At 42.5% G+C, this 25,168-nt stretch overlaps 4 protein-coding genes across 5 annotated transcripts; 2 read left to right on the top strand and 2 right to left on the bottom strand.

Annotated features, from left to right (window-relative positions):
- The first annotated feature begins 480 nt into the window (after positions 1-480).
- Positions 481-3,594, top strand: ccdc12 (coiled-coil domain containing 12). Its single transcript, XM_061288922.1, has 7 exons — positions 481-611; positions 1,487-1,563; positions 2,737-2,816; positions 2,892-2,953; positions 3,030-3,064; positions 3,131-3,207; positions 3,283-3,594. Exons 1-7 carry the CDS (start codon positions 528-530, stop codon positions 3,360-3,362), a joined length of 495 nt encoding a protein of 164 aa, XP_061144906.1. The 5' UTR covers positions 481-527; the 3' UTR covers positions 3,363-3,594.
- On the bottom strand, positions 3,592-11,463 carry si:ch211-257p13.3 (kinesin-like protein KIFC3). Its single transcript, XM_061288689.1, has 21 exons — positions 11,184-11,463; positions 9,945-11,079; positions 9,756-9,874; positions 9,479-9,575; positions 9,250-9,407; positions 8,947-9,193; positions 7,766-7,944; positions 7,636-7,701; positions 7,425-7,562; positions 7,156-7,353; positions 6,911-7,084; positions 6,674-6,821; positions 6,475-6,605; positions 6,161-6,272; positions 5,908-6,089; positions 5,733-5,837; positions 5,513-5,643; positions 5,319-5,439; positions 4,996-5,125; positions 4,656-4,885; positions 3,592-4,581 (listed from the first exon to the last, which is right to left on the bottom strand). Exons 3-21 carry the CDS (start codon positions 9,852-9,854, stop codon positions 4,456-4,458), a joined length of 2,772 nt encoding a protein of 923 aa, XP_061144673.1. The 5' UTR covers positions 9,855-9,874; positions 9,945-11,079; positions 11,184-11,463; the 3' UTR covers positions 3,592-4,455.
- A 48-nt stretch (positions 11,464-11,511) lies between these two features.
- On the top strand, positions 11,512-13,874 carry cep72 (centrosomal protein 72). Its single transcript, XM_061288939.1, has 10 exons — positions 11,512-11,691; positions 11,828-11,955; positions 12,043-12,235; positions 12,317-12,377; positions 12,487-12,626; positions 13,042-13,106; positions 13,173-13,266; positions 13,343-13,500; positions 13,589-13,717; positions 13,781-13,874. The coding sequence occupies exons 1-10, from the start codon at positions 11,616-11,618 to the stop codon at positions 13,805-13,807; spliced, it is 1,071 nt and encodes a 356-aa protein (XP_061144923.1). The 5' UTR covers positions 11,512-11,615; the 3' UTR covers positions 13,808-13,874.
- A 360-nt stretch (positions 13,875-14,234) lies between these two features.
- LOC133160833 (tubulin polymerization-promoting protein) lies at positions 14,235-24,724 on the bottom strand. 2 transcript variants are annotated; one of them, XM_061288903.1, is made up of 5 exons: positions 24,564-24,724; positions 19,229-19,309; positions 18,750-19,079; positions 15,867-16,020; positions 14,235-15,793 (listed from the first exon to the last, which is right to left on the bottom strand). In XM_061288903.1, exons 2-5 carry the CDS (start codon positions 19,240-19,242, stop codon positions 15,584-15,586), a joined length of 708 nt encoding a protein of 235 aa, XP_061144887.1. In that variant the 5' UTR covers positions 19,243-19,309; positions 24,564-24,724; the 3' UTR covers positions 14,235-15,583. The 2 variants fall into 2 exon arrangements, with proteins under 2 accessions (XP_061144887.1, XP_061144888.1); XM_061288904.1 differs by having other exon boundaries at positions 24,584-24,697.
- Between the last annotated feature and the right edge of the window lie 444 nt (positions 24,725-25,168).

The raw sequence follows: 25,168 nt of genomic DNA on the forward strand, positions 1-25,168 counted from the left end.
ATTATGGTATGCAAAGAATTGAATCAATTAAACCGGTCAACAAATCCAACAATATACATGCAGTTCTTTAAGCAGCTTCTGTTTACCAAAACGTACATTTTGTTACGTTACTACAAACACAGTCAGACACATGCACACGCAGACACACACATAGATTTTAATGAGCCCCATGAGAAATTGTAAGCCTCGACGTGCCCTATATAAATCTAAGTTTTTATTATTATTTTTATTTTTATTATTATTATTATTATTATTATTATTATTATTATTATTATTATTATTATTATTATTATTATTATTATTATTATTATTATTATTATTATCATCATCATTATTATTATTAATTATTATTGATATCTATCTGCACTACTATTTATGCTATGTTGGCTATGTTGTTGCTATTAATTTAAATAAAAAGAAGGCGCAGCAGGTCGATGCAATCGATCGCTCGTCAGTTGACTATACTAACCTAACGTAGGGTTTGTAATAGATTACCGAACTACGGAGCGGCGTGTGAGGGGCTAAACATGGACAAAAATATCGGGTCCCTCCAGGAACAAGCCCTGAAGCGAAAAGAGAGATTGAAAGCGTTGAGAGATAAACAAATCCACGTAAGTCCAGATATAAATCGGATAGACACAATGTTAGTGCTCAGAAATAGACGATGGTTTCTTGTAAATGTATGTTTAGCATTGTTAGCCTGTAGCTATCAAGTGTTTGAGTGCTAACCGGTCACATAACTATTCCTGGACTTTTATGTCGCAATGAATAACGTACAAGAGTAATAGTTATGAAATATTATCATGATGCACGCTGTGAATTTGCTGCGATTCGTCTTTGCTGTTAGTTGTAAGATTTAGCATTGATGCTAGGCGTGACGTCATCAGCTCGACGAGTAATTCCATATCCGCCTTGTTTTTTGAAAAATAAAGAGGATGTATTAGCAGATTAGCACGACAATAAAACAGAACTGCACATATTGTTTGACCTCAACATACACTTCCGAGTATGGGCAATCTGTCAGTTATTCAAATATAATTGATTCTCCATGCAATTTGTGCAGATTTTGCAGACAATGTTTTTGACTATACTAGTTGTCAATGTTTTAAGTGCTTTAATATATTGTAGTGAAGCTTTTTAACTGGTTACAGGAGATGCCACTGAGGAGGCACAAAATGGAAAGAAATTGACATGACCAGCCAAGTGTGATGGAGCATGTTGACATTCTTTGCTTCCCTTTTTGTACTCCCCCAAGAATGAGTCAGAGCTATGAATTGTTGTAGCATGCGGACAGGAAGCGTCTTCAGGAAAATGCACCTTGGGTGGGATTTGATATCCTTTGTTACAGTTTGTCTTTTTCCCAGGATTTGTGCAAGCTTGTTATTTGTTGACTTTGTTGCAACTCGTGATTGTGGTCGATTTAAAAAATTCTGCCGCAAACGCGATTCAGTTCGTTAGCCCTTAAGCTATTGTTTTATTCCAACAGGGGCGAGAAGAGGAAGATGGTGAGCCAGAGCATAAAAAAGCTTCATTGGAAGAGGAAGAACCGGAGCAGAGACACAAGTTAGTTTGTCGTACATATTTTTTTTTTGCATCTGTGACGGTCTTGACCTATTATTTCTTTCACACCGACCCGGATGAACGTTTATCCGCAGCTCATCTCAACACCAATTATTGGTGACACTTTGAACTCTGGCTAGCATCACATCCTCGTGTTGTGAGCAGCGCAAATATCCTGCAGCTTGCCGTCATTTGGTATGCGCAAGCAAGTAGCCATCTTTCCTGTCCTGCAAGACCTTTTCCATTGTTTATATTTAATGACTGCGAGCTGACGACACCAAGGGAGCGCCCGCTGTATTTCCTCCGGTCCGACTGAAGTCATTTCTCACCAGAGAATGACAGTAAGCAAAGGCAGAAAATAAAATCGTCTCGCTTTTTGCAATCCAAGACACCCATTTTGGATCGTGTGTCTTTTGTATCATGTCTTGAAAATTTAATGAAGGATCACTTTGCTCAACTCAAGCTTGAAGAGTCACACATGTTGGTTGCAAAAGATTAAAAAAAAATATATAATATATTAACCACAAGGTAAATTCCAGCAACGGCAAACAAGCGGATTTGTGTTTTTACTCACGTCGCCTCTTGGTTAAAGACTTAAGATGCAAGGAGAAAAGTAAGAGTGGCGAACATGACCAGCATCCCTGCCTAAAGCCATACAAGGCACGCATCTGTTGGCTGCAAAGGGGGGTTGGGGGGGAGGGGGTTTGTCAACTACGTGCCCTCGCTAGCTTGCTCACAAGCTCAGAGAACTCTCCTCTTGTTCCCCACGCGGCCATGCGACAGTATACCCTCGGACCCTGTGTGGTCGTCGAGCTGAGTCTGCCAAGAATTCCTCTATGAAGAGACATGATGAAAGTAATTAAAATGTCAAGGACGGCATTCCTTGGGCCGGTTGTTGTCTGTGCCCGGGAGCAGGTGGGACGTGTTAACTGGACGGGTTCACAGGGAGGGGAAAAAAGGGCGACTTTATTCCCCAGCTTCCAGTCAATCAACAGGCGGGCTGGCTATACAGGGATGCAGATGGTCTTTTTTTTTATGTCACTAAAGCCAATAGCACCCCCTACTGGAAGGTTGGATACACTTGTATGTTCAAAGCCAAGTTATTGAGCCAAATTTCACGAAAATAAAAATGCTGGCGATCTGTATTGACTTGAAGCTGTCTCTGATTCTGCTAAGGGACCTGAAGTTGAGAAACTATACTCCAGAGGATGACGTGCTAAAAGAGAGGCAGGTCCCCAAAGCCAAACCGGCATCAGGTTTGTGGAAAGTCTTCATTTTGTTTTCTACGTTTAAGTAAGGTCCAACTATGACAGAGATTTCTTGGTTTCCAGTGGAGGATAAAGTCAAAGACCAGTTAAACGCAGCCAATCCCGAGCCCATCATTGAAGAAGTGGTGCGTTGTCTTGTTTTCCATTTCATTGCTGAAGCACAAATAGTTTTTCAGATTGTGTTGAATTTGATTTTCACAGGATTTGGCTAACTTGGCTCCAAGGAAACCAGACTGGTAAGAAGTTTTTCTTCGGTGTGAATTAAAAGTTACCTGCGACTAACGGTGTGTTTTTGTATCAAGGGATCTCAAGCGGGACGTGGCAAAGAAACTGGAGAAGCTGTCAAGGAGAACACAAAGGGCCATCGCTGAACTGATTCGTTAGTATTGTTGTCACTCCTCTTTTTGTTCAAGACGTTTTGAAATATTCATTTTGATCCGCTTATGGTGTTCAGGCGATCGTTTGCGAGGCAGCGAGGAGGAGTTGGCCGGTGTGGTGGGAGCGGTACAAGCAGAACAGGAAGACTCGGACTGATTAGAAGATAAGCCACAGTGGAAAATGTGAAGATCGAGGAAGGGCGCCAATTCTTCGGATTGTTTGTCACAGCTGGAAACTTTGTCCAGGCTTGCCCTGCGTGTTTTTTTTTTTTTGTATCATGCTTATACAATTGTACAATCTGTATATGTGGTTAAATTGTAAACAGCCTGGCTGAACCTTTCATATTTGCGGTTGTAATACGTTTTAAATAAAAGTAAACTACACCTTGTGTTTTTCAAAACCCCGTGTTTTATTGGGTCAATCAGCATCCACGCACTTTTTAAATACATTTGTTAGGAAAATGATCACTCTCTAATTAATAAATGACCACTATGGTTTGCTACAAGCGAATCGATTAAAAGAGCTTCGATTCTCAGGGTGACATACTGGAACAATGATGAAGAAACAACGGGGACGTTTTTTTTTTTTGGTACGACATTCACTAGTGATATCTATTGCCAACCTTTTCCGAAATAATAGCGTCCTCACCATAAAGTGCGTTCATTGTCCATATAGGCCCAAACCTCCTCCTCTTGCACTAATCACGACAATACAAGGCCACCTGCACACTCGACTGCCGTTACCTTTGCTAAAAAGCAAAAAAATGAGGCTCTAAAGAGAAGCAAAACATTCAGTCACTCCCATCAGATAAATAACCCAATATGTGAATTAAGTGTCATTACGTAACATGTTGGACTATCTACTACATTGGGGAAAATATCAGCCAAAACATCACAAGATAACATTTGTGGGAGTCTAATAAAAATGACGATGCTGCTCTAAATGCTGACGATTGGTGGGAAGAACCTGAATGGCTATTTTTTTTTCTTCTAAAGGAAAGTGAGAGAACAGTGGCTCAAGGAAGCATAGAACCGTACATGGTGGAGGGAGGCAGACGTTTCTTTGGCACTCGGGGTGAAGGTATAAATATTCCTGTATGTGCTCGATGATGACAAAGGGGTACTCACTTTTCTGTCCGTGTCGATAATGTGACAGATTTGGTCAGCCCTTGAGCAAAAAATAGCCGTTGTTTGCTATTGAAAGGTAACAAACCTCGAGTGTAACCGTGTTTGGGTAGTTAGTCGCTGGCTCAGTCGCAATGGCCGCCGCCCGATTCGATCTTCCTGGCTGCGGGGCCGAGCTCCACCTTGCACACTCTTTGGGCAAACTTTAGCGAGCAGAGTGTCTCGCCTACGTTGCTCTCCAGAGAAGACACCTTTGGGAATGAAGGCAAAGCATGTTCATCGACAAAACCCCTTTTGGTGAATTCCAAATCGGCGCTAGTCTTACCTGCACCACCATGGCCGTCTTGCTGCCTTTACCCAGCGAGTCCTGCAATAAGTACGTAAGGCGAGAGTTCCTGAACGGGATGTGAGTCTGGCGAGCTCTCAGGGCCTGGATGACGTCCCCGAGGGCCAACAGGGAGCGGTTGATATTCTGAGCCTCCTTCAGCCTTTCACCTTCCGCGCCAGACTTCCATACCCTCTCCGATCCTGCTAGGTCGACGAGGTTCAATTTGCCTGAGGGCGAGAAAAAGAAAATTACCTTTGAAATGTCATCAGGCGGGAGAATGTCAAATCGTATCAATTCGACAGCAGGATGTTGAAATATTGACGCCTGTGCGACTGACCGGTGGTTTTGGAGCCGGTGGCGAGGTCGGTGCCCTGAACGGTGATGCAGAGCAGAGCGTGAGAGCGAGAGCTGTGCTGGTTCATCTGAGTTCCAAATGTGATCCTGTTCCTGCGGGCCATGGCTAAAATCTGGACATAAACAGATTGAATATTTTTAATACCCCAGGGGTGGCAAACTCAAGGTTTGAGGACCGGATCCTGGCCTGCTGCATCATTTTATGTTGCCCACAGAAGCAGGAAATTGTATATTTGTAATATTATTATGGGACTGACTATGTTTTGGAGTTTGACACCCTTGGTAACAAGATCCAAAATGCGTTACCTTCTTGATATGCTGAAAGCTCTTAACCTCGATGACCCTGAGGCCCGGCACGTGCAGCTGTCCCGTTCCGTCCGGGTTGATTTTGATGTCTAGTTTCTCTCCATCTTTACTCAGAAGATCTCTGAGAGTCAAAATGTGATATTAACCGACCGTCGGAGTCCCATCCTCGCGCTTCCCCCGGGAGCTGTGTCTACCTTAGCACCTCGTTGTAGATCTCCACAGAGCTGACAGTGACGATGTAGGACCACATGTCCTTCCGCTCTTCTATTCCGCTAAAGAGATGTTTCAGGGCCCTCTGGTTGATGCCAGGATTCTCCACACTGCCCTAAAATAGCAAAACAAACAGCCTGAATTGATCGAATGATGAGCTCATATTGCATATTTGCAGCGTTCCATATCCCAAAAATTCGTTACCTCCATTGTGTATGTTTTCCCAGAACCAGTCTGTCCATACGCAAATATACAAACATGGTAGCCATCGATGCATGAGGTCACAAGTGGCTCAATTTCTTGAAAGACCTAAAAGACGACATCACAACTTCCTAAATAATTCCTTTTTTTTTTTTTTTGTGGTGTTCAACTGGGCTACCTCTTCCTGTGTAGCCTGAGGATGGAAGACCTTGTCCAGTTCAAAAGTGCGACCCTTCCCTTTACTCAGCACGCTCAGAGAGGACTCGTTGTCGAGGTCGGCGGTAACCACCACGGCTTGACCCTCCTCGTGTTGGTCCTCTTTCAGCACAGGCTTTACGCGGCACAGTACGCGGATGTTGCCTAGGGGGCGCAATACTCCGAATCTGACAGTGCTGCTACTATGACAACCATCATTTTGCATTGTTGCAAACCTTTGAGTTCCACAAGCTGCTCGTGCAACTTCCTGCGCAGTGCAACCTCCTTTCTGTATTTCTCCAGAAGGTCTTTGTTGGCCTCTGACATCTCGGAGATTGCTGCGGAAACCTGCCAAACAAAAAATATTATTTTTCTGTATGCATAGATAGTATAGTGAATAGTAAATAACTGATATATGGATTAAATTATGATAAATGATAAATAAATAAAATATAACAAACAACAAATAATTAATAATAAATTAAAATAAATGAGGATACATGGATTAAATTAAATTGAATATAGGTCATTGCCACTGGTTGCCAGTTACCTGTTTCTTTGCCTCCTTAATCGCCGCTCCATAAAACTCTGAGAAGTTCCGAACTTGGCTCCTCAGGCTGGCGTAGTCTGTTTTCATGCAGCGCAGAGTCGGCGGGAGGGCAGTCAAACGTTTCTGTAAACCTGCGGGCGAAAATAAATTCCGTTCAATGGCCTGACATGGAAAGTTTTGTGCACGTGATATAACTGACCAAAGAATTGGTGCTGCAAGTCCTGAAAGTGTTCAGCCGAACAATTTGCGGCAGCCTTCACCGCCTCCTCTTTCCTCTCCTCCAAATGGCCGATCTCCTTCAGGAGCTCCTCCCTCAGCTGTCCGATCTCCCGCTCATAAGCTGCAACCTATGAAAAGGGACGTAGATATGATTGAAATATCGTTATTTTATGATACCGCACAGCGCACAATACAATCATCAAGATCTATGCTGTACCTTGTGTTGCAGATTACAGCTGTATTCATCCGATTTGCGGATTTGCTCCTCCAGCTGTTTGCAGCGCTCGTTCTGGTTGGACAACTTCTCGGACAGCAGCTCGTTCCTCTGTTTGACTTTGGTCAGCTGCTTCACGGTGGCCGGAGATTCCACTTCAACGGTCTGGGTAACATACTGGGGGAAAGAAAAAAATACACTTGTCTCAAATTGCATCTTAAGTACCCATGATCGCGAAAACGAGTTACCTTGACCAGCGGCTCCTTGCCCCTCTCTCGATCCAACTCCAGCTGAAGCTCTCTCACTCTGTCCTCACGTCTTCTCAGCTCCTCCCCCCTCCTCCACTCGCTCTGTTCGCTCTGCTGCTCCAGCTGCGACAGCCGCTCGGCGCGTTGCTGCAGGGAGGCCTCCAGCTGCTGCACTCGGCTTCGCAGATTCTCGTTTTCCTAAACGGGACGATGGGAACGATTAAGAAAAAAAAAAAGACGTGATAAACGTGAGCCACGGCGTGTCTCACCTTGATGAGCATGGTGCTTGACTGGGAAGGGATGGTGGTGAGCTGCTGCAGGAGGCCTTGGGTGACAGTCAGGCTCTGCTTGAGCGTCTCGTTCTCCGCCGAAAGACACAACGCTCGCTTTTCGGAATCTGTGGCACCCTGACAATGATGGACAAAAGTATTGGGACAGGGGGAATACACATATGGTGTCTCCGCACTTGATAGCACTCACAGTGGCGGTTTTGAGTCTGCACAGCTCCTCCTCGCGTTCTTCGATTCCACTTTTAAGCTCGTCGATCTGCGCGGGAAAACCACATTTTAGACACGCTGAGATCTTCGAGAAGTTTTCATACTGTCGCTACCTGCTGTTGAAAGGCAAATATCCGCGAGTGTCGGTCTCGATCCTTCTGTTCCAGCTGCGAGCGCAGGAGACGGAGTTCTCCTCTGAGCTTGCTACGTTCCCCCTGCAGGTTGTACAGAGACTCCACCAAGCTGTGAACTCCCGCTTGAGCCCCCGCATCACTGCCGCTCTCGCCTGGAACTACACAATTAGCATCTTTAATAGCACCGGAATGAGCTCCGATCATTTCTGTCACATCTCACCCATATTCAAATTAGGTCAACCAAAAATAGTCATACTTCATTTTGCCTTCATTGAGCCTAAGGAGGACGTGTACGGCAGAAATTGAAATATATACCTATTATATAGTTATATATTAATTACTCTAGTTTAAGACTTCAATATTAATGAACATCAGGGATGCACTTGGAGCTTTTTCACACACCAGGTAGTTCCAAGCTGCTCGCGTGTCGCCTCACTCAAGCGGAAAAACAACAACCTCGTCCATATCCAATTTAAAAGGAACAGAAAACCCAGGCCCTGCACCATCTTGATAATCAGACCTTCAAGATTGACCAGACAGGCTGTGTCAACTCTGATCTCCAGTGCAGGCCATGCTAATGTTAAATTAGGTTTGCTGCGTCACCATGTTGCAGTCAAGCTGTGCAGAACAAGAACATTAAAATAGAAGTTTGCACGCACAATGAGCAATAAAGCAATACTGCATAATGTATTTTTTGTATGAAGGCGCATTCCCTAAGGCCTTGCATGTTGCATGATGAACAAAACAAAACAAACGGCTTTACAACCCAAGGACACCGGGCCGCCGCGGCTATTTTTAGTCCAACACGTGCCAACTCGCATGTGCCAGACTTGTAAATGCATTTTGCAAGGAAGCGAAAAAACTCTCAGATATTATTCATAAACACCTTCTAAACCGCTTTGGACTTAACCCACCCATTTTAACGAGCGATGCCGCATCCTTGTCCCGCCACCGCCACCTAATCATCAATATTCACGAGATGGACATCGCACACCTTTGTCTCCGTGGTGGTATCATTCACATGTACTATAAATACACGCACGACTAACAGAGCTTAGAATTACTTCTGCCGTTCTGCTCCGGGGTCAAAAAGCCACATCTGCTCCACGCTGTCTAGTTCTAGCCCGCATGTAAATATCCAATCCCCCCCTCCCCCTCACCGTCACTCAGCGGGCTGAGTTGTCGTTCGACGGCTTCCTCCAGGTTACAAATGATGCTCTTCTTGTCCTTGAGGCGCCGGCGGTAGGAGGCCCGCAACGCTTTCATCTGTCGGCGGTGCTGCACCCGGTGCCGCTTGAGTTGGACCCGGTACTGCTCGGCCTGCTGCTGCAGCTGCTGGAAGTGGGAGTACTGCTCCAGGAAGCTCAGTAGGTGGGACATGACGGCCATCAATGGGGACTCTCCCAACTGGGTGCAAATTGATTATCACCAAGATGAATAGAAATAAAAATGGCTCATATTACCTTTCCTGATGTCTCCAGATGGGCCTGCGAGTTCTTCCTCTTGTCAGTCTCCTGCTTGAAGGATAAAAATGCAGCCAGAGGTGTGCAAGCTGGGACGTCAGTGCCATCTTGCTCGTCTTCATCGCTCAGGGACATATCATCGCTTTCGCTGCTACTGCCTGGACGAGCACATCAGAATGTAAACATCACACAATTCATAATCCATTACTTTTTTATTTTCAACACTTACTTGAGTCACTAAGCCTAGCACAGGTTTTTTTTTTCATTTTGGGGGTGTGGCCATTACTCCCTCTTCTCCCTGTTTCCATGGAAACAGGTCTTGGCTCCTGAGCACGGTAAGATAAATGAGGGTCAGGTGGAGATGTGATCACAATATTTACACGCTGTGCTCCTGGTTTATCTCCAAGAAAGAGATTGTGGTTTTGAATTGTCGGGTTTTTGTTAACTCATGCACAGCCATCGTGCAATTACTTGACAAAGGCTGAATATGATGTGGCTAGACGTACATCTGTGGAAGCTCCACATGATGCCTCCAAGGCTTCCTCCTCCTCTTTCTTGAAGACAGTGTAGAAGATGTAGACTAAAAGAGAGTAGAAGGCGTACATCTCCAAGCAGTTCACAGTTCCTGTGAAGTGAAAACAAATCATGCAGCAGAGGTCATTTCCAGTGAGAATTTTAATAGCCATCTTCCATACCTTAATACATATCGTCGTCGTCTTTGCGGTAACGATCCGACATTCCCGCTTCATCCGTGACACATCTTTCCCATGCAGCTTCTTTTCTCATACAAGCAACAGCATCCCGATGCCATGCAGTCCATCAGATTGTTTTCCCCTCCCCTTTCTCCTCCTCCTCTGCACACTTGGCCCATTTACAGGCTGCAGCTGGAGCGAGCATGCTCAGTGCGGCGTCTGAGTCAGGCGCCATGGAGGATTGACAGGAAATAATTCAAGTGCTCAATGCTAAAACGATTAGCTCTTTTAGCTCATCAAAAAAACAAATATTTACTTGCTATCATACCAGTGCCAAAATACTGCTGCAAAATCAAATTTTCTTAATTTTAAACAATTATCAGACAACAAATTATTAGAAATACATAAATATGATAGAAAGAAAAAAAAGGATAAATAAATGGAGATAAAGGCAACAAAATGAATACTGGATGTGGGTTAACCCTGATAATTGCATTATGGTATTTTAATCCACCATTCATCCCCCTATTAAACTAGAATAACACCAGAAAGCCTTTGAGAGTATTATTAAACAAATAATGCCAAGATGAACAACATTCTACAAGTTTAAGTGATATCGGTCAGCCACATCCAACTGAAGTTTGTCCAGGGAATGTTTTGAGGTCAAACAGCCGATGGACATGGAGACTTTCAAAAGCCACTTCATGGTTCGCTCGTCGGTGGCCGGAGAGACGAGCGATGAAAAGGTGTGTGGTCCGTAACTAGGCGCCAGAAGTACTGGTAGGTTAACTGTTAGACTGGACAGGACTCCTGTGAGGTTTCCTGCCAATAGACACACCATGAGGCAACAGGACAAGGATGCCAGGCCAATGCAGCGACATAGGACAGTGAGCGTTTCTGCAGAGAATCTGTCACACAGTCCAAGCAACAGGCAGGAACCACACAGGAGAACACATGCTGTGTTGCGGTCTTCACTGAGCCAAAGGAAGTGGAAGGCGAGTAGAGCTGGAGCCAGAACCTCCGCGGCACATTCTGCCTCTTTCTGGAGTGAAGTGAGGAATGTGCTTGAAGAAGGCAAAATAGAAAGCCCTGCAGAGACTCCAACCAGGAAGAAGCCAACTGAGGGAGCTCTGTGGTCCTACAGAAGAAAATGAAAACATTGTTTCTACTATTTAATGGAATATGTATTAACAAATAACCTGCTCATATTTAATAAATATTTCATTCACTTGGGATACTTACCTTAAAGAGTTTATATGAGGAAAAAAGAGCCGAGGAAAACAACGTTATATTGATTATTGATATCAACACATTGAACGCCATTAATCCGGAAGAAAGTGATTTTGACAAATGAGACTTCTTTGGGAACACCTACAGATATAACATAGCATAAGAAAATCCAATAATATTCTATATAGCTTGTAGTTAAAGCGAAAATGTTGATTGAACAAGAAGAACTAAACAGTAGCACGTTGGTTTAGACACGTGACATACCCAGACGCCAACAGTGCGCAGGCGCAGAATTGATGCCTTTTATGTAACTCGTAAATTCGCAAATTGGCGGAGTTGAAAAGAAATTAGATTTTAGCTGTTATTTTTCCGAGTCACCTGAACAATATTAGATAACAATAACAATATATGATCTGTTTTGAATTTCTCTATTGAAGGAAGAAAATGTCATCTTTGACTTTGGTGTCTTTAACCGAAGAGTGGATTATAAAGAAATTGGGATTAAACCGTCAACGCGTTGGTAGCGTTCCTTCATTCTATCATGACGATGCATATTAATTATTAAAGTACATTTCAAAGTCAATTTATAAAAAAATGCTGCTACTATTTATTGCCTTTGCTAACAAAATGAGGGTTAATCTGTACATTCTGAACAGGAGATGTCCGCTCACTGAGTATCCCTGGTAACCACAAGGAGAAAATTGGATATCTGGCAAATGGACTGTACAATTTTGAGCGTCTAAAATCTCTGAATCTTTCACATAATTCATTAGTCTGCATTGAGGTAGGCTTGATGAGTGCTGCCGACATTGTTTTATTTCTATCTGTTTTAATGGTGTCACATAATGTGGCTTTTGTTATACCTCTTTAGGGTCTGCAATGTCTGAAACATTTACAGAGCCTAAATTTATACTATAACTGCATACCTTCCCTGGAAGAGGTAATGGTTCTCTTTGAGCTGCCACTTTTGAGATATCTTGATCTGAGACTCAATCCTCTGGGTAGGACTGACCCTTACTACCGACCTTTTTTGGTGCATAACATGATCAGTCTGCGGAATTTAGGTAAAACGTTAAAAGTTCACTTAAAAGTCAGATTGCTAACCCCATATACATTTTTAGTGTTTCTTTATTCTTTGCTTGCAGATGGATATGCGGTCAAAGACGATGAGCGCAAGTCTGCCAAGAGGAAGTATTCTCATCTAAGGTAGAATGCAATCATAACTCAATTTGCACTAACAATAATTAGTGCATTCAATTTACAGCATTCGACTGTTGTGTTTATCACTGTTAGTTGTCTCACTCATGATTTTCAGAAGTCGTGATAACCGCCAGGCGTTATTGGATCACCTCAACATGAAGCTCTCCCAAATGAATGAGACTAATCTCATTAAACTGAACCACTTTGCTGCCAATCACAGAAGCCGCATTCACTCGTCATCTCATCAGAAGCCCCGTGAGAAATGTTCTGTCTTCTGTCTTTCTTTTAACAGAAGATCTGAACAAAATATACAAAAGAAAAATTCTGTTAACTACAGTTGCGTGAATCCACCACTAGATGGCAACACAGAAATCTGAACAAAATCTACAAAAGAAAAATTCTGTGCATGTGCTTCTGTTACATCTGTTAAATTCAACTGCGCGATTCCACCACTAGATGGCAACAGAGAACCGTTTTAAAACAGTTCTCCCAGTGTGAATGATTATTTTTAATTTACATTCAGATGTTTATGTGGAGTGTTAGGTCAGTCTAATTGACAGCAGTTGATTGCCTGACTACGATCGCTGTTGAGCAAGGCACAGCGCCACCTAGGCCAAACTCCTTGCATTTCTCCATCTGTCTCAATCTCCCATTTCGAATCCCCCATCAGTGACCAAACCGGCAGCTTTGGCACGAACAGAAAACAAGCTGGCACAAGCAGAAAACAAGCAGCAGGTACATTTCTGCATGTAAGGGTTTTCTTGTTTGGTGATCATCTGATCATCTGAATGCTCCTTCCAGGGTAGTTACAGGAAGCCCTTGCAGGAGCTACTGGACATCATGGACAAACACTGGGTGGGAGAGAAAACTCTGGAACTTAACACCAACTTCCTGAGTGAGATTGCCTTGGGGATTATGTCTAATTACAGGAAGTTGAGATAAAAAAAAAAAAATCTTACATTCTCCCACAGCTCAAATTGTCCAGATCCTCTCCATGATGGAAAACCACATCACTTCCCAGGATGCTGAGGTCAAGACCTTAAAAGAGGAAATGGGCGAGTTGTGTAATTTTGCGAATGTACAAGAGAAAGAACACAAAGCTGAAGTGAACAAGTTCATTGCTGATTTGGTGGGTTTGCCAAATTTAGAGATTCGATACCGATCAACACACAATGTCCTCTTCCGAGTCAGATAAGCTTTTGCTCCAACCAATGCAGGAAGAACTCAACGCCCAGCTCAGAATGGCCATGGAGGAGAACGTCGCTCTTCGAAAAGATTTGTTGAAGTTCGAAAAATTGCAACACAAACGCCAATGGCGGAGCAACCTGTCACTTGCCCCACCAAAAGTGAGTTCCAAGGCCAATTGAAATTCATTTCAAGCAAGCTTTTGATGTGTGTTGCATAAATAGAGGCTTGAAGAAAGGTGGAAGAGCTGAAGGAGGAGTCGGAAGATCTGAGGAGAAAAATGAATATCCTCCACCATCTTTGTTTTGCCGATAAAATGATGAAACTTCAAAAATACTCACTTTGGGAATTTTGTCTCGCGACAGGTCTGACTGGAAGTGTTCACAAATGAGATGAAGGAAATTTCCTGCAGGGATGAAGCATCATTTTTAAAATTGCATGCATCTTGAAATTCCAAGCATATGTCAGGTGGGGCAGTGCCCCTCCTCTAGCTCCGCCTATCCAATAGTTGACCTATTTATTATTTCTAAACAATGTCAATGTTTATTTGAACTTGAACCTCGAAGAGATAATTTATTAAAGGATGCTTATGTCTAAGTGTGAGATCGGACACACACACACACACATTACAATTGATGCCACAAAAGTGATCATTACATGACACTTTCACTGCAGAAATATTTGTTCGATGTGCCCTTTTTGTTTTATTCTCAAGAATACACTACAAATCATCAACACACAATTAAGAGTTCTAAAGAACAAGTACAAAGATCCACTGCATGCACCTTTGGGTCACAATAGCACATTAAAATGTTATGAATTCAAAAATAATAACACACATATCGTTCCTCCATATGAAAGGTGCACAGTATTTGGCATTAAGCACGGGGAGCTTACTCGAGCGGACAAAATAATCAACACACATAAGCTGCAATACTTTTGCGGTTGCAGGCAAGTGTGACGACAAACACTATGTTAAAAATGTTCTATAAAAGTTTGGATTTTTTTTCCTTTTCAGTATTTAAGGACATAACCGGCATTCCCTTCAAATTTGTGCCTCAGATGATAGGACCACACGTTAAAGGTTCTCTGGATAACAAATATAACAGCATTTGATGGCAGGCCAACTTTGTACATATTGTATACAATTCGAGCGACAACACCGTTTCATCATCACTTCAGATTTCTAAGCAAGAAAACAACTGTCCAGTAGTCCGTCCTTAACAGCAGGCACAGTCGATCAAATACAACAAATCATTTCTGTGCTTCTCAAATGTAAAATACATCATAACATGCACAAAGTACAGAAACACAGAAAGGAATATTAAGCCATGTTAAACAAGTGGCTACGGTTAGTAGTTAATACACAATGTGTGTGTGTGTGTGGGGGGGGGGGGGGGGGGGCGTTATCTAATCTGAAAAATACAATCTTGCACAATTGCGCTTTCGACCCCTAAAATTCACAGATTAAGAATTTGGTAATTGTTAATTCATTTGACTTGGGAGAAACAAAATGGCTGATTTTATAAAAGAAAGAATATGAACAGCAAGTAATACACACAAATCAGAATATTAAATATACATATACAAATGTGTGCCAATTATCTGGAACACGGCCAATTGAAATCCTAAAATGGGCGTAAAAAGTATTTTTTTCCTGCAAAAAAAAAAAAAAGTGCAGTGTTATTAGATAAAAGCTTTTTTGTGCTGTTTTAATTGGCTTTCATTGTTCATTGTGCTTGGTAAATATTTGAAGGCCCGATCAAAACAACAGAGCTTCATCATCATCATCGGCATCGTTCTCCTCTTGGCAATTTCTCACTATTAGACAGGAATGTACCAGCTGGTGAAGACTTTGTAAAAATAGATGTAAACACTTTTCCAGTTCTCACACTTTCACAAGGGGAGGAACTCTCTCCACACACAAAACAACCGGGTGGGAAAATATATGATCATGTATTTTTTTTTTGGAGTACTAAAACGATCCTCGCCGATCCTCGATCCGTATTTCTGTATCTCCGTTACGCTCACATGGGTTTAGCACCGGGGGGTTTGGTGACCTTCTTTTCATAGGTCCCTCGATGCTTGTATCCCGAGACGTATCCGGAAGTATCGACCAGGTCGACTCGTCCCGCCTTACCCTTCCCGCGTCCCGTGTCGTCAAAGCGCTCCTTGTGCGACCCCGTGAACTTGGTGGTGTCTGTCAGGCGGTTCACTGTGGGGGAAGCGACGGCCCTCTGCAACGGAGTTTTTATTTTATTTTTTACATCAACACCGCCCACCCTCTAATACTCGAACCAGAAGTCTTACCGTGACCCCGGCGATCACGGGCGACTTCCCTTCAATCAGCTTGAATACTTCAGACTCAGCTTCCTCTCCAGTCTTCTCTTTATACTTCTTCCTGGCTAGCTCTCCTAGCGCATTCTTGAACTCATCGTACGTGATGGTGCGACAGGATTTCTTCCTGGAACAGTGAAACGGTGATTTGTTACAGGAAATAAAAATCAATTAAATTACAGGAAAAAGATTAAATAAAAATATTAAATTAAATTAAATTAAATTAAATAAAATGAAATAAAATGAAATAAAATGAAATAAAATGAAATTAAATTAAATTAAATTAAATTAAAAAACAAAAAAAAAGGCAATTTGGCTCAACATCAGCATCTCTCAGCAGTCGTGCGCCGTATCTGAGGAGAGCCGCTTTGACTTGTACCAGTTCATGTGGAAGCAAATGCATTGACATTCATAAGGTCAACTCGTAACAGCTGGCAATAAGTCAGATCGCGCTCACTCACGCTCCATGTGAGTGCTTCACTTGTCTACTTGGCCGTGAGCCCCTTTCACTTCCACATAGTAACAAACACAAACATTCATCGCTGTGGAGATGGATCAACCAAACAACAGCATATGCAGCCCTACCGTCTCCCTGGGCAACCTGCCGTCATAGCAACAAGCCACAGTAAACACGGGGGGGTGTTAGGGTTGATCATTATTTTTTTTTTCCTCACCCCATTGACCTGTTCTGTTTAGGCGGTCCATCAGTGTTAAATATTTGGCCGCTTTGTGCTGGGAATCATTCCCATGCTGTCTAATGTCAGACGGGAAGCTAAACTTCCACCGCCGCTTGTCGAAGGAAGACAAATCTGTGTCCCCGTCCGATGGAGTCAAACAGGCCTTACCATAGTCCTTAAATATCTAAATAGTTAATCTTTATAAATAAACAGCATATCAGTATTTAAGGAGGTTACAATGAAGAAGGATAGGGAATGGAACATTATTTGGAAAACTCAGCTGACCTGTTTAGTTTACATACTTGAAACATCTGCGGCACCGCGGACCGGTAGAACCAACGCAGACGGAAGAATGTGTTTAACACACGGCTTCCAATATTGTTGGCTGACGGGGAACCACGGCGTGGAAAATAAAGCCACCATTAAAGCATGCTGGTAATTAATTAGTCTACACTAGATTCATAGTTTACGTTGAGGCTCCACGTTTCTCATCACTCCAAACGTCAGGAAAGCGCTCATTAATTTCATGTACATGTGCATGCAAACAGCCTTGACGCTGATTAAAAGGAAATGCACGCTGCTCAGTCAGGCCCGGGGCTAGTCGCTACATGAACGTCACGCCACCCCCCTTTCAGTCTGGACCCGGCTCCACTTGACACAGATGCTACTGTATAGACCTCAAGGCTGACAGTCACATGTCTGCTGTCATGATATTGTGCTATTCGCCAAAGTGTCAACGTTGGATATCTGTTTAGCACGTATTACATGTTAGCTTTAGATGAGCATTAGCTTTGGGAGTACCAAAACAATGTTTTATATACCGTATTTTCCGGACTATAAGGCGCACTTTCAATGAATGGCCCATTTTTAAACTTTGTCTTTATATAGGGCGCACCGGATTATAAAGCGCACCATTAATGCATCATGTCAGATTTTAAATCCAAATCAAATCATTCTCCATTTTATCTTTTTTTTTCAACTTCAGATGCAGCAAATTACTTTATAATCACAAAAATAATGATCCATAGTCTTTTTGATTCATGATTCCTAGTCTTCAGCGGGCCACTTATTTCATGACACAATGCGTTGAGCTAGTTTAAATTTAGGAATTTGGTCCATATATAAGGCGCACCGGACTATAAGGTCGGCTTTTGAGAAAATTTGAGGTTTTTAGGTGCGCCTTATAGTCCGGAAAATACGGTACATGGAATTGGGAAAGTTGTTTTTGTTGTTTCCTATGGGAAATTTTGATTTATTTGAGAAATCGGATGGCAAACTTGAGGATTGATGAAAACGTTTTATTCTTGATGCTAACAAAATGGAGGATGAGCAGCAAAATGGCGCTAACGGTAGGTCGACTGTATATAAACCTAAAAGAATACCATGACGCACAAAAGAATGACAATGAGAAACATAACAACACAAATCTGTCCGTGTATTCACAAAATCAGCGTGAGATTTCCTATTTCATGGCCTTTCCCACTCAACAACAACACACGACGATCAGTTACTTCCAAAGACACACACTCCTGTTTCCTTAGTCACATTTATCTTGCTTACTACCGTTTCGATTATACATCATTACAGGAACAAGTTGTGATACGTCCAACCACTTTGTTGGGTTAGTAAATAAAAAAAAATCCCCTCTTTAGTGCAATTGAGGTCACCGTTTATTATTAGAGTCTAGTGCAGTTAAATCAAAGCGGTAAAGGATGAACCAATCTGGCCTGGGGAGGAACATGAGGAGTCATCCACCCAGATCTTCTGCTTTTTGATAGCATCTTGGGTTAGTGGCTTGTTCCAAAGAAAACAAAACAAATCTTCTTTTGCCGTTTTCTCACATTTAAATGTCTTTTTCCTCCCCCAACACTGTTTCTGTAATCGTAAACCGAGTAATGTTTGTTTGTGCCGCTTGGTTGGACTGTGGGGCATGCGTGAGTGTTCGCTGACTAAGACTTAAGTCATCGCTGCTTCGGCGTTAGTAATGAAGAAGCCGTCCTGTCATGGCACATCTGTGGTGAACCGCATTACTCCAAATATATCAGTCCCAGTCTGGATCGACTGTTTCTGAGTACTGAAAGCAGTTATTAGTGCCATTGACGGTTATAGACGTCAAAGATATTAACTGGTATCGAACATCTCAAATTATGTTTACGGTAGAAGAAGTCCGCTTTCTTACTTGACTTTAGAGAAGACGATATCGACATCAGTGAGGGTGATATTCTTGCCGTCGATCACGCCGCAGTCCTTGCAGAGCTTGGACCAGTTCTTCCCGTGCATGTCTTTGCCCGTAGCACGCGTGTCGCCGTGAATGGCGAAACGCCGGAAAGCTTCTTCTAAAGCTGTCAACTCCACCGGCGTGGAGGAACCCACACCTCCTTCGCTGGTCCCATTTGAGTCGGTGGAGAGCCTTTTGGAAGCGCGGTCTCTCGAGTGTTCACTGTGCGGCCGAAGCTGGGCCGAGTTGATATTCTTCACTGTCTGGACTTTAAAGTCTTCTAGTCGGTCTCTGAGAGGAAATAAAAAGATTGATCACGTGACCGTTCGTGTAACCGGATCAAATTTGTTGTGGTCTGTTTCACAAACAGAGACAAATGTTGGGATGGATTCCAAGCATAGACCGACGTGACCTCTTATGGGTACACTTCTCCAACTTACTTCTGGTCTGCCATGCTTGTGCGCGAATTAGCTTCCTTCTGTGCGTTGCTTGGATGATCTGACTTGTGTTTTCTCTTTGTGCTGTGGAAAAGATGAAAATGGAGGTGGATGATGTGCCCACACGTGAACGTGATTTTCTCTCATGCCATAAAAGTCATTTTCTTCATGCAATGAATAAAATGTTTTTAGTGCTAGGATGGATACACCCCAAAAATATCATACACACAATGCATTGTGACTAAAATAGTCCCAGACTAGGTTGTGGTATTTCTAAATCAATCATTACAGGAAAGGGAGTGGGGGGAGTCTATTTACCGTAATTTTCGGACTATAAGTCGCGTTTTGTTTCATAGTTTGGGTGGGGGGGGGGCGACTTATACTCAGGAGCGACTTATATACATATATATGTTTTTTTTTTCACTTTTTTGGGCATTTTATGGCTGGTGCGACTTATACTCCGGTGCGACTTATAGTCCGAAAATTACGGTAGTCATTTTTTCTAGCTGATAACATCATCGACCATATAAGGACTGTACTTTTTTGAGAAGTTTAGTACACCCAAACATATCAGTCTCTAGATACAATAAAAATATGCACCCTGCGTTAAAACCTCTTTCACGCAATGAGGTATAGAAAAATAGTGAAGAACAAACCTTGAGACAAATTTAACATGACATACAGACTAGAAATATTCACAAAATGTCTCTACACACTGAGAGCAGCGGCACATCACCTTGACCTCACATCACACATGGAAAAAAAAAATAATCCAAATTCCTTAACGTAGAAAGCAGAACAATGATATACTGTACCTAAAACTCAAATATAGTAAAGCGTCATCCGTCCCAAAATTAATCCATCCTGTATGCTCACCTTTGAGCTGTTCCCATAATTAACACGACATCCTTAAAGAGTTATGGCAAATAAAACACAGAGAGAAGCTAGAAGTATGAAATGCTGAGTCCAACAAACTAACGCGTCTTCTTGAAGCAACGACCTCTTTTGTTCACGTGACCCCCCCCCCCCCCCCCTTCCACGCACCAACAAGTCACCGCGTAAAATTAAGTCAGCCTATGGTCAGTCGTCACTTTTAAAAACCTTGCCAAGACATTAATGGATACAAAAGCTAAGCGTGAGCCAGCATAAAAGAAGATATTCAAAATGTTTGAATAATGTGGCTTTCAGAGATACAAACACTGGGAGGCCTTTGTTTAAAAAATGGAGGGCCCTCTCTGTACGACCCTTGCACATTTATTCACACACACATGGCGACATCGTAGACTCTCACTATTGACGCAAGGCACTTTGTCATCGAGAACTCGGGCCAGCACCAGAGTTGAGTCTACAGAAAATCTCTTTATTTGACCCCCTGACGTCTACCTTATGTTGGACTCCGATCATTCCATTTTCTAACTCTTGAACTTTTGTTAAGCTTAACAACTTTTGTATGTGAGTTTTATGAGTGTGTTTTGGTTACTTCATATCAACAGATCATTTTCCACACTGACATGTTTTCAGCCTTAAATTCCAAAGGACGTGTAGACAGTTTTGCCCGAGTATGAAAAATAATTAAAACGGGGACATTGTTTTGGGCAGCTTTTTCTTTTATTTTTTTTTGAGAGGGATACAATATATTTATATTTCTGTATTTTTAGATTTTTTATAAACTTGTAAAATTATTTTAAAAATGCTGATAAAAGAGTGGAAATATGAACAAAAATGCATGAAAAGTTGGAAAATACCCAAAAGTCAATGATTTGACCTGGCACCTGGGGGGGTCAGAAATATTTTAAGGGGGGCAGTGCCCCTGCCTCTCCCCCTCGAGCTCCACCAGTGATTCTGTGTTAATTATCAATGATTAGCGGTGATTTAAAACCAAACTCTTAAATCCCTTTACAGTCTCTTCTTTCGCCAAAATATAAAACCACTGTGTCAATAGGCATAATAATTTCCAAACGTAAAAACATATTGGGCAAACATTCCCACTCAGAGCTGAGTGACGATTCATTGCATTTTAATGAGATGCAACCAAATCATTGTCGAACAAAGCACTCTTTTCTCCATTATTCTTCAATTTATAGTCTTCCGTCTCAAGTGTCCGGATCGACGAGACAACATGTCTTCTCACGCCATGACCCAATAGAGAGAAGTAGTAAAAACATTACAATGTCAGCTCAAAAGTTAAATCAAAATTGTAAGTACAGTGATCCCTCGCTACTTCACGTTTCGTTTATCGCGGCTTCACTACATCGCTGATTTTTTTCCCCCAAATTAAAAAAACATTTAAAAGTCAAAACAAAACTTCTAAATTGAGGAAACATGTGTCTAACCTTTAGGACAATGTAGTATTGCTCCAAATGTTCGTTTACATTCCGAATTAGCATCTTTCCGCTAACTCGTTAGCCTGCCCAGTACTTCTGGTTGGTGACCGTACTTTGCGGATTTCACTTATCGCGGATGGTTTTTGGAACCAACTATCCGCGATAAACGAAAATTACTGTATCTTTATAAATTATTGTATCTTTAATATCAACACAAGCATCATTGTGTTGTTTTTCCAAGCCTTTTATACGAGGTTGAGGGCATTTCTCCAGGGAGAATTCCGGTGAGCGTATGACAGCATGCTTCCATCTCCACGCCTTCTGGCAACACGCTGCACACATGAGCGCGCCGAGCATAAGTTGACCCAATTTTAAGTGCATCTATTCACAGTGACAATACGCCATCGCGGCTGGAAACATTCTATTCATGCTCAAGAGAAGAGATCAGACAATGGGATGATGTGCAAGGTGCGCGCTTGCCCAAAAATGTGTTTGTTTGGCAGACGGTGTGACATAAAATGATGACATCGTTGACAACGACGAGGAGGGGGGAAGTGTTTAGGCTACACGACATGTCGGCGAATCATAGCGAATCCCATCTGCGTTCTATCGCGATCATTGCCAGGAAGAGGCGCTATTTTAGATCTCGTCAATCATGAAGTGGTGATTATTACCGGTACAGTCACACAAACTATTCCGGGATGCTCATTTTCTTTCAAATTTTTTTTTTAAATGTACATAAGGTTTCTGGTCTTGGGTCAACAGTCTTAACTTTGAAAGTGTATGTTGTCCGAACGTACTGCCAAGTCATTTTAACGTACAGCAATCCCTCGTTTTTCGCGGATAAGTGGTTCCAAAAACCACCCGCGATAAGTGAAATCCGCGAAGTACGGTCACCAACAAGAAGTACTAAACAGGCCAACAAGTTAGCGGAAAGATACTAATTCGCGATCGGACTTCTAAAGGAATGTAAATGAACGTTTGGCGCGATACTACATTGTCCTAAAGGTTAGACACATTTTGACTTTTAAATGTTGTTTTAATTTTGAAAGAAAATCAGCGATGTAGTGCGATAAACGAAACGCGAAGTAGCGAGGGATCACTGTATTTGGTAAAGCTGTTCAAATGTATTGGTAAAACGTAAGCTAAATGCTAAAAACATAGCATTCATTTGGAACTGCCAAAACACTGACAGAAATCCGTATTATCTTTCATTTTTGGCACTATTTAATGATGCAGAAAACAACATCTAATAGTCATTCAATATTAACAGCATTTTTTAGAAAATATGTAAAGTTTGGAGTTAGACAAATGCAAACTTTTTTTCACATGACATCAGCAATTCTTTAAGGGTGTACTATCTAATGTCACTGGAATCAGCCTGAGGATATACTGTATTTGTTTTTGGTCATTTCCCCCCCCCCTCTTCGAAGCAACGTCACAATGATATCATCACAGCGCAACACAGACCTGTGGTCACCACCACCACCACACACTCTCCATCACTCTTCGCCTCCTCTCGACCACTCTGAATCACACGTTGGCGTGCGCTGAGCTGCAGAGTAACAAGATGCTTGGAGCCAGCCGCAGCGGTTATTGTTGGCAGCGGCGGTGATCCCGAACGAGAGCGCGCTAAGAAAAGCGTGACGCTATAGACAGCAAGGGGGGAAAGGCCCAGTGGCCATTCTTAGCCGACTATATTCTCATCCAGCTTGCTTCCAAGGAACCTCTAAAATCAAACACCACTGAGATTGAAAAAAAAAATCTGACACTTGAAACCTGTGAGTTTGTTTTTGTGATGCCAACAAAGAAGGAAAGATTCAACCTGATTTTAATTTTTATTTTTTTTACTCTAACTTAGACGTTCCTCTACAGTGACCTATTTATGAACCCTTAGTGAAGAATGACACATACTGACCGAATTTTAACCCTTGAATAATAATTCTCATAGCTTGTGATGTCAGCTAAAAGGCTTGGTGAAAACTGGGCCAATGACTGTGTTCCTCCCATGCATGTCTGATTCAACCTATAGGGAGAAAATGTCACCTCTGGCAGTAGTACACTTGTCCTCATTCGGGTCACGGGTGAACTGGTGCTTATCCCAGTATGGTAACCTCTTTACTGGTTGCCAACCAATCACAGTTCACATATCGAGAAGCAATTATTGACGCTTATATTTAAATGTACGGACAATTTAGAGCAAACTTGAATTCTTGGTGGGCCGCATTCATGTTCTAGTTAGCTTGGTGCCGGTTATGGAAGTAAAACCACAAACGTTTAAAGAGGAAGTCAAGCAATCATTACAACATGTTCAGTGGTTTCCCAAAAGTTTAAACACAGTATTTTGATTAATATCATTTGTGGCATGAATTTTTTCCTCTCTCTGCCAGCAAAAAGCGCATTTAGAACATGCAAGGCCAAGAGTCAAACCCGGAACCGCTGAACTGAGGCAGATGTGCTAACAAGTCCACTATGCTGTTTTATCATATTTAACTCTCAATGCAAGCATGCATGTGCATGCTTTTCTTTTGCAATCCAAAGCGTCAAGAAGGTGATTAATGGGGCCATGCGTCCTGTCTTGCGTGCATAATTATGTAACTAGCTTGGCATGGAGGACTGCAGCCATAGGCCAGTCAAAGTGTCCGTCATTCTCGGTGACTAATCAGCCCGCTCGTTTGGAAGATAAACACAGGCGAAGACACTCGTGTTGTTGATGTTACGCAGATATGACTGCGGCTGCAGCTGTTGCTTGAGACAAGTGTTACATAAAACCGCAAATGTCAAATTCTCATAGGCGTGCGTCAAACGTGCACGTACAACGTTCAGTCAATTGCACTAAATCAACTCGAATAGCTGCATCTCGTCTTTTTTAAAAACCGTGTCTGACGCAAAGGAATGCAAAGAAAGCGCACCTTCTACGATCGGATGCGTTGATAGACGCAAACAAGATTACTTCTGCTTTTAACAATATTTCAACATGCAAAAGAAATTGGGAAATAAATGAAGGCAATCACCTGGTGACGTAATCCCCCACCTTAGTGTTAGTTCAAAATCATAGTTAATAGAAGCGCCTCCGTCCGTCTCTTCTCTCTTATCGGGTGCCCGCGCTCCAGTCGAGCGATGATGGCTTCACCCCTCCACCCCCTCCTCCCCCAGGATGCTGGAGAGAAAGCAGTCCGCTGATTGGCTGTCCTGACCCCGCGACGCGCTCCTGTCGGCCGCGGTGCGGTGCCTAACAATAACAGCAACCAAACCACGTTTTGTTTCCTCGTCGAGGCACAACTAGCTGCTTCGTGCACAAACATTTATATTTTTTCTTTTGTCATCCTAGTGAAGGTGGAGAGACAATTTACTATTTAAAGATCTTTGTGAAAGATGGCACACAGGAACCGGATTCTCCTTAAAGGCTGTTACACAACCGATGTGCGCCTAATAGCTGAACTCGGATGGACATTATATAACCTTGACGCCCTGTCATAATGTAAACCAGTTCACAAAAAGATTTGAGTAGAAGACAAATCACACAAGTGCATGGCAAGAAAAAAAAAAACCAAAAAACAATTACGCCTACGGACAAACGTACAAGCACAGGGAGAAAAGGTAAATTCCTCACAGGAGC

Source organism: Syngnathus typhle, linkage group LG10 (assembly GCF_033458585.1).
Source record: "Syngnathus typhle isolate RoL2023-S1 ecotype Sweden linkage group LG10, RoL_Styp_1.0, whole genome shotgun sequence".
Taxonomy (NCBI): domain Eukaryota; kingdom Metazoa; phylum Chordata; class Actinopteri; order Syngnathiformes; family Syngnathidae; genus Syngnathus; species Syngnathus typhle.

What these genes read in the sequence shown, in the direction of transcription:
- ccdc12 (XM_061288922.1), top strand. Translation starts at nt 528, where the DNA reads ATGGACAAAAATATCGGGTCCCTCCAGGAACAAGCCCTGAAGCGAAAA. An exon ending in TGAGAGATAAACAAATCCAC is followed by an intron (nt 612 to 1,486) that starts GTAAGTCCAGAT and finishes TTATTCCAACAG; the next exon opens with GGGCGAGAAGAGGAAGATGG. An exon ending in GCTCCAAGGAAACCAGACTG is followed by an intron (nt 3,065 to 3,130) that starts GTAAGAAGTTTT and finishes TTTTGTATCAAG; the next exon opens with GGATCTCAAGCGGGACGTGG.
- cep72 (XM_061288939.1), top strand. Translation starts at nt 11,616, where the DNA reads ATGTCATCTTTGACTTTGGTGTCTTTAACCGAAGAGTGGATTATAAAG. An exon ending in AGGAAGTATTCTCATCTAAG is followed by an intron (nt 12,378 to 12,486) that starts GTAGAATGCAAT and finishes CATGATTTTCAG; the next exon opens with AAGTCGTGATAACCGCCAGG. An exon ending in ACAAGTTCATTGCTGATTTG is followed by an intron (nt 13,501 to 13,588) that starts GTGGGTTTGCCA and finishes CAACCAATGCAG; the next exon opens with GAAGAACTCAACGCCCAGCT.
- LOC133160833 (XM_061288903.1), bottom strand. An exon ending in ATCGTCTTCTCTAAAGTCAA is followed by an intron (nt 16,021 to 18,749) that starts GTAAGAAAGCGG and finishes TCACTGTTCCAG; the next exon opens with GAAGAAATCCTGTCGCACCA. An exon ending in CCGTGATCGCCGGGGTCACG is followed by an intron (nt 15,794 to 15,866) that starts GTAAGACTTCTG and finishes ACTCCGTTGCAG; the next exon opens with AGGGCCGTCGCTTCCCCCAC.
- si:ch211-257p13.3 (XM_061288689.1), bottom strand. Translation starts at nt 9,854, where the DNA reads ATGTACGCCTTCTACTCTCTTTTAGTCTACATCTTCTACACTGTCTTC. An exon ending in CAAGCACCATGCTCATCAAG is followed by an intron (nt 7,354 to 7,424) that starts GTGAGACACGCC and finishes CGTCCCGTTTAG; the next exon opens with GAAAACGAGAATCTGCGAAG. An exon ending in AGACGGCCATGGTGGTGCAG is followed by an intron (nt 4,582 to 4,655) that starts GTAAGACTAGCG and finishes TCATTCCCAAAG; the next exon opens with GTGTCTTCTCTGGAGAGCAA.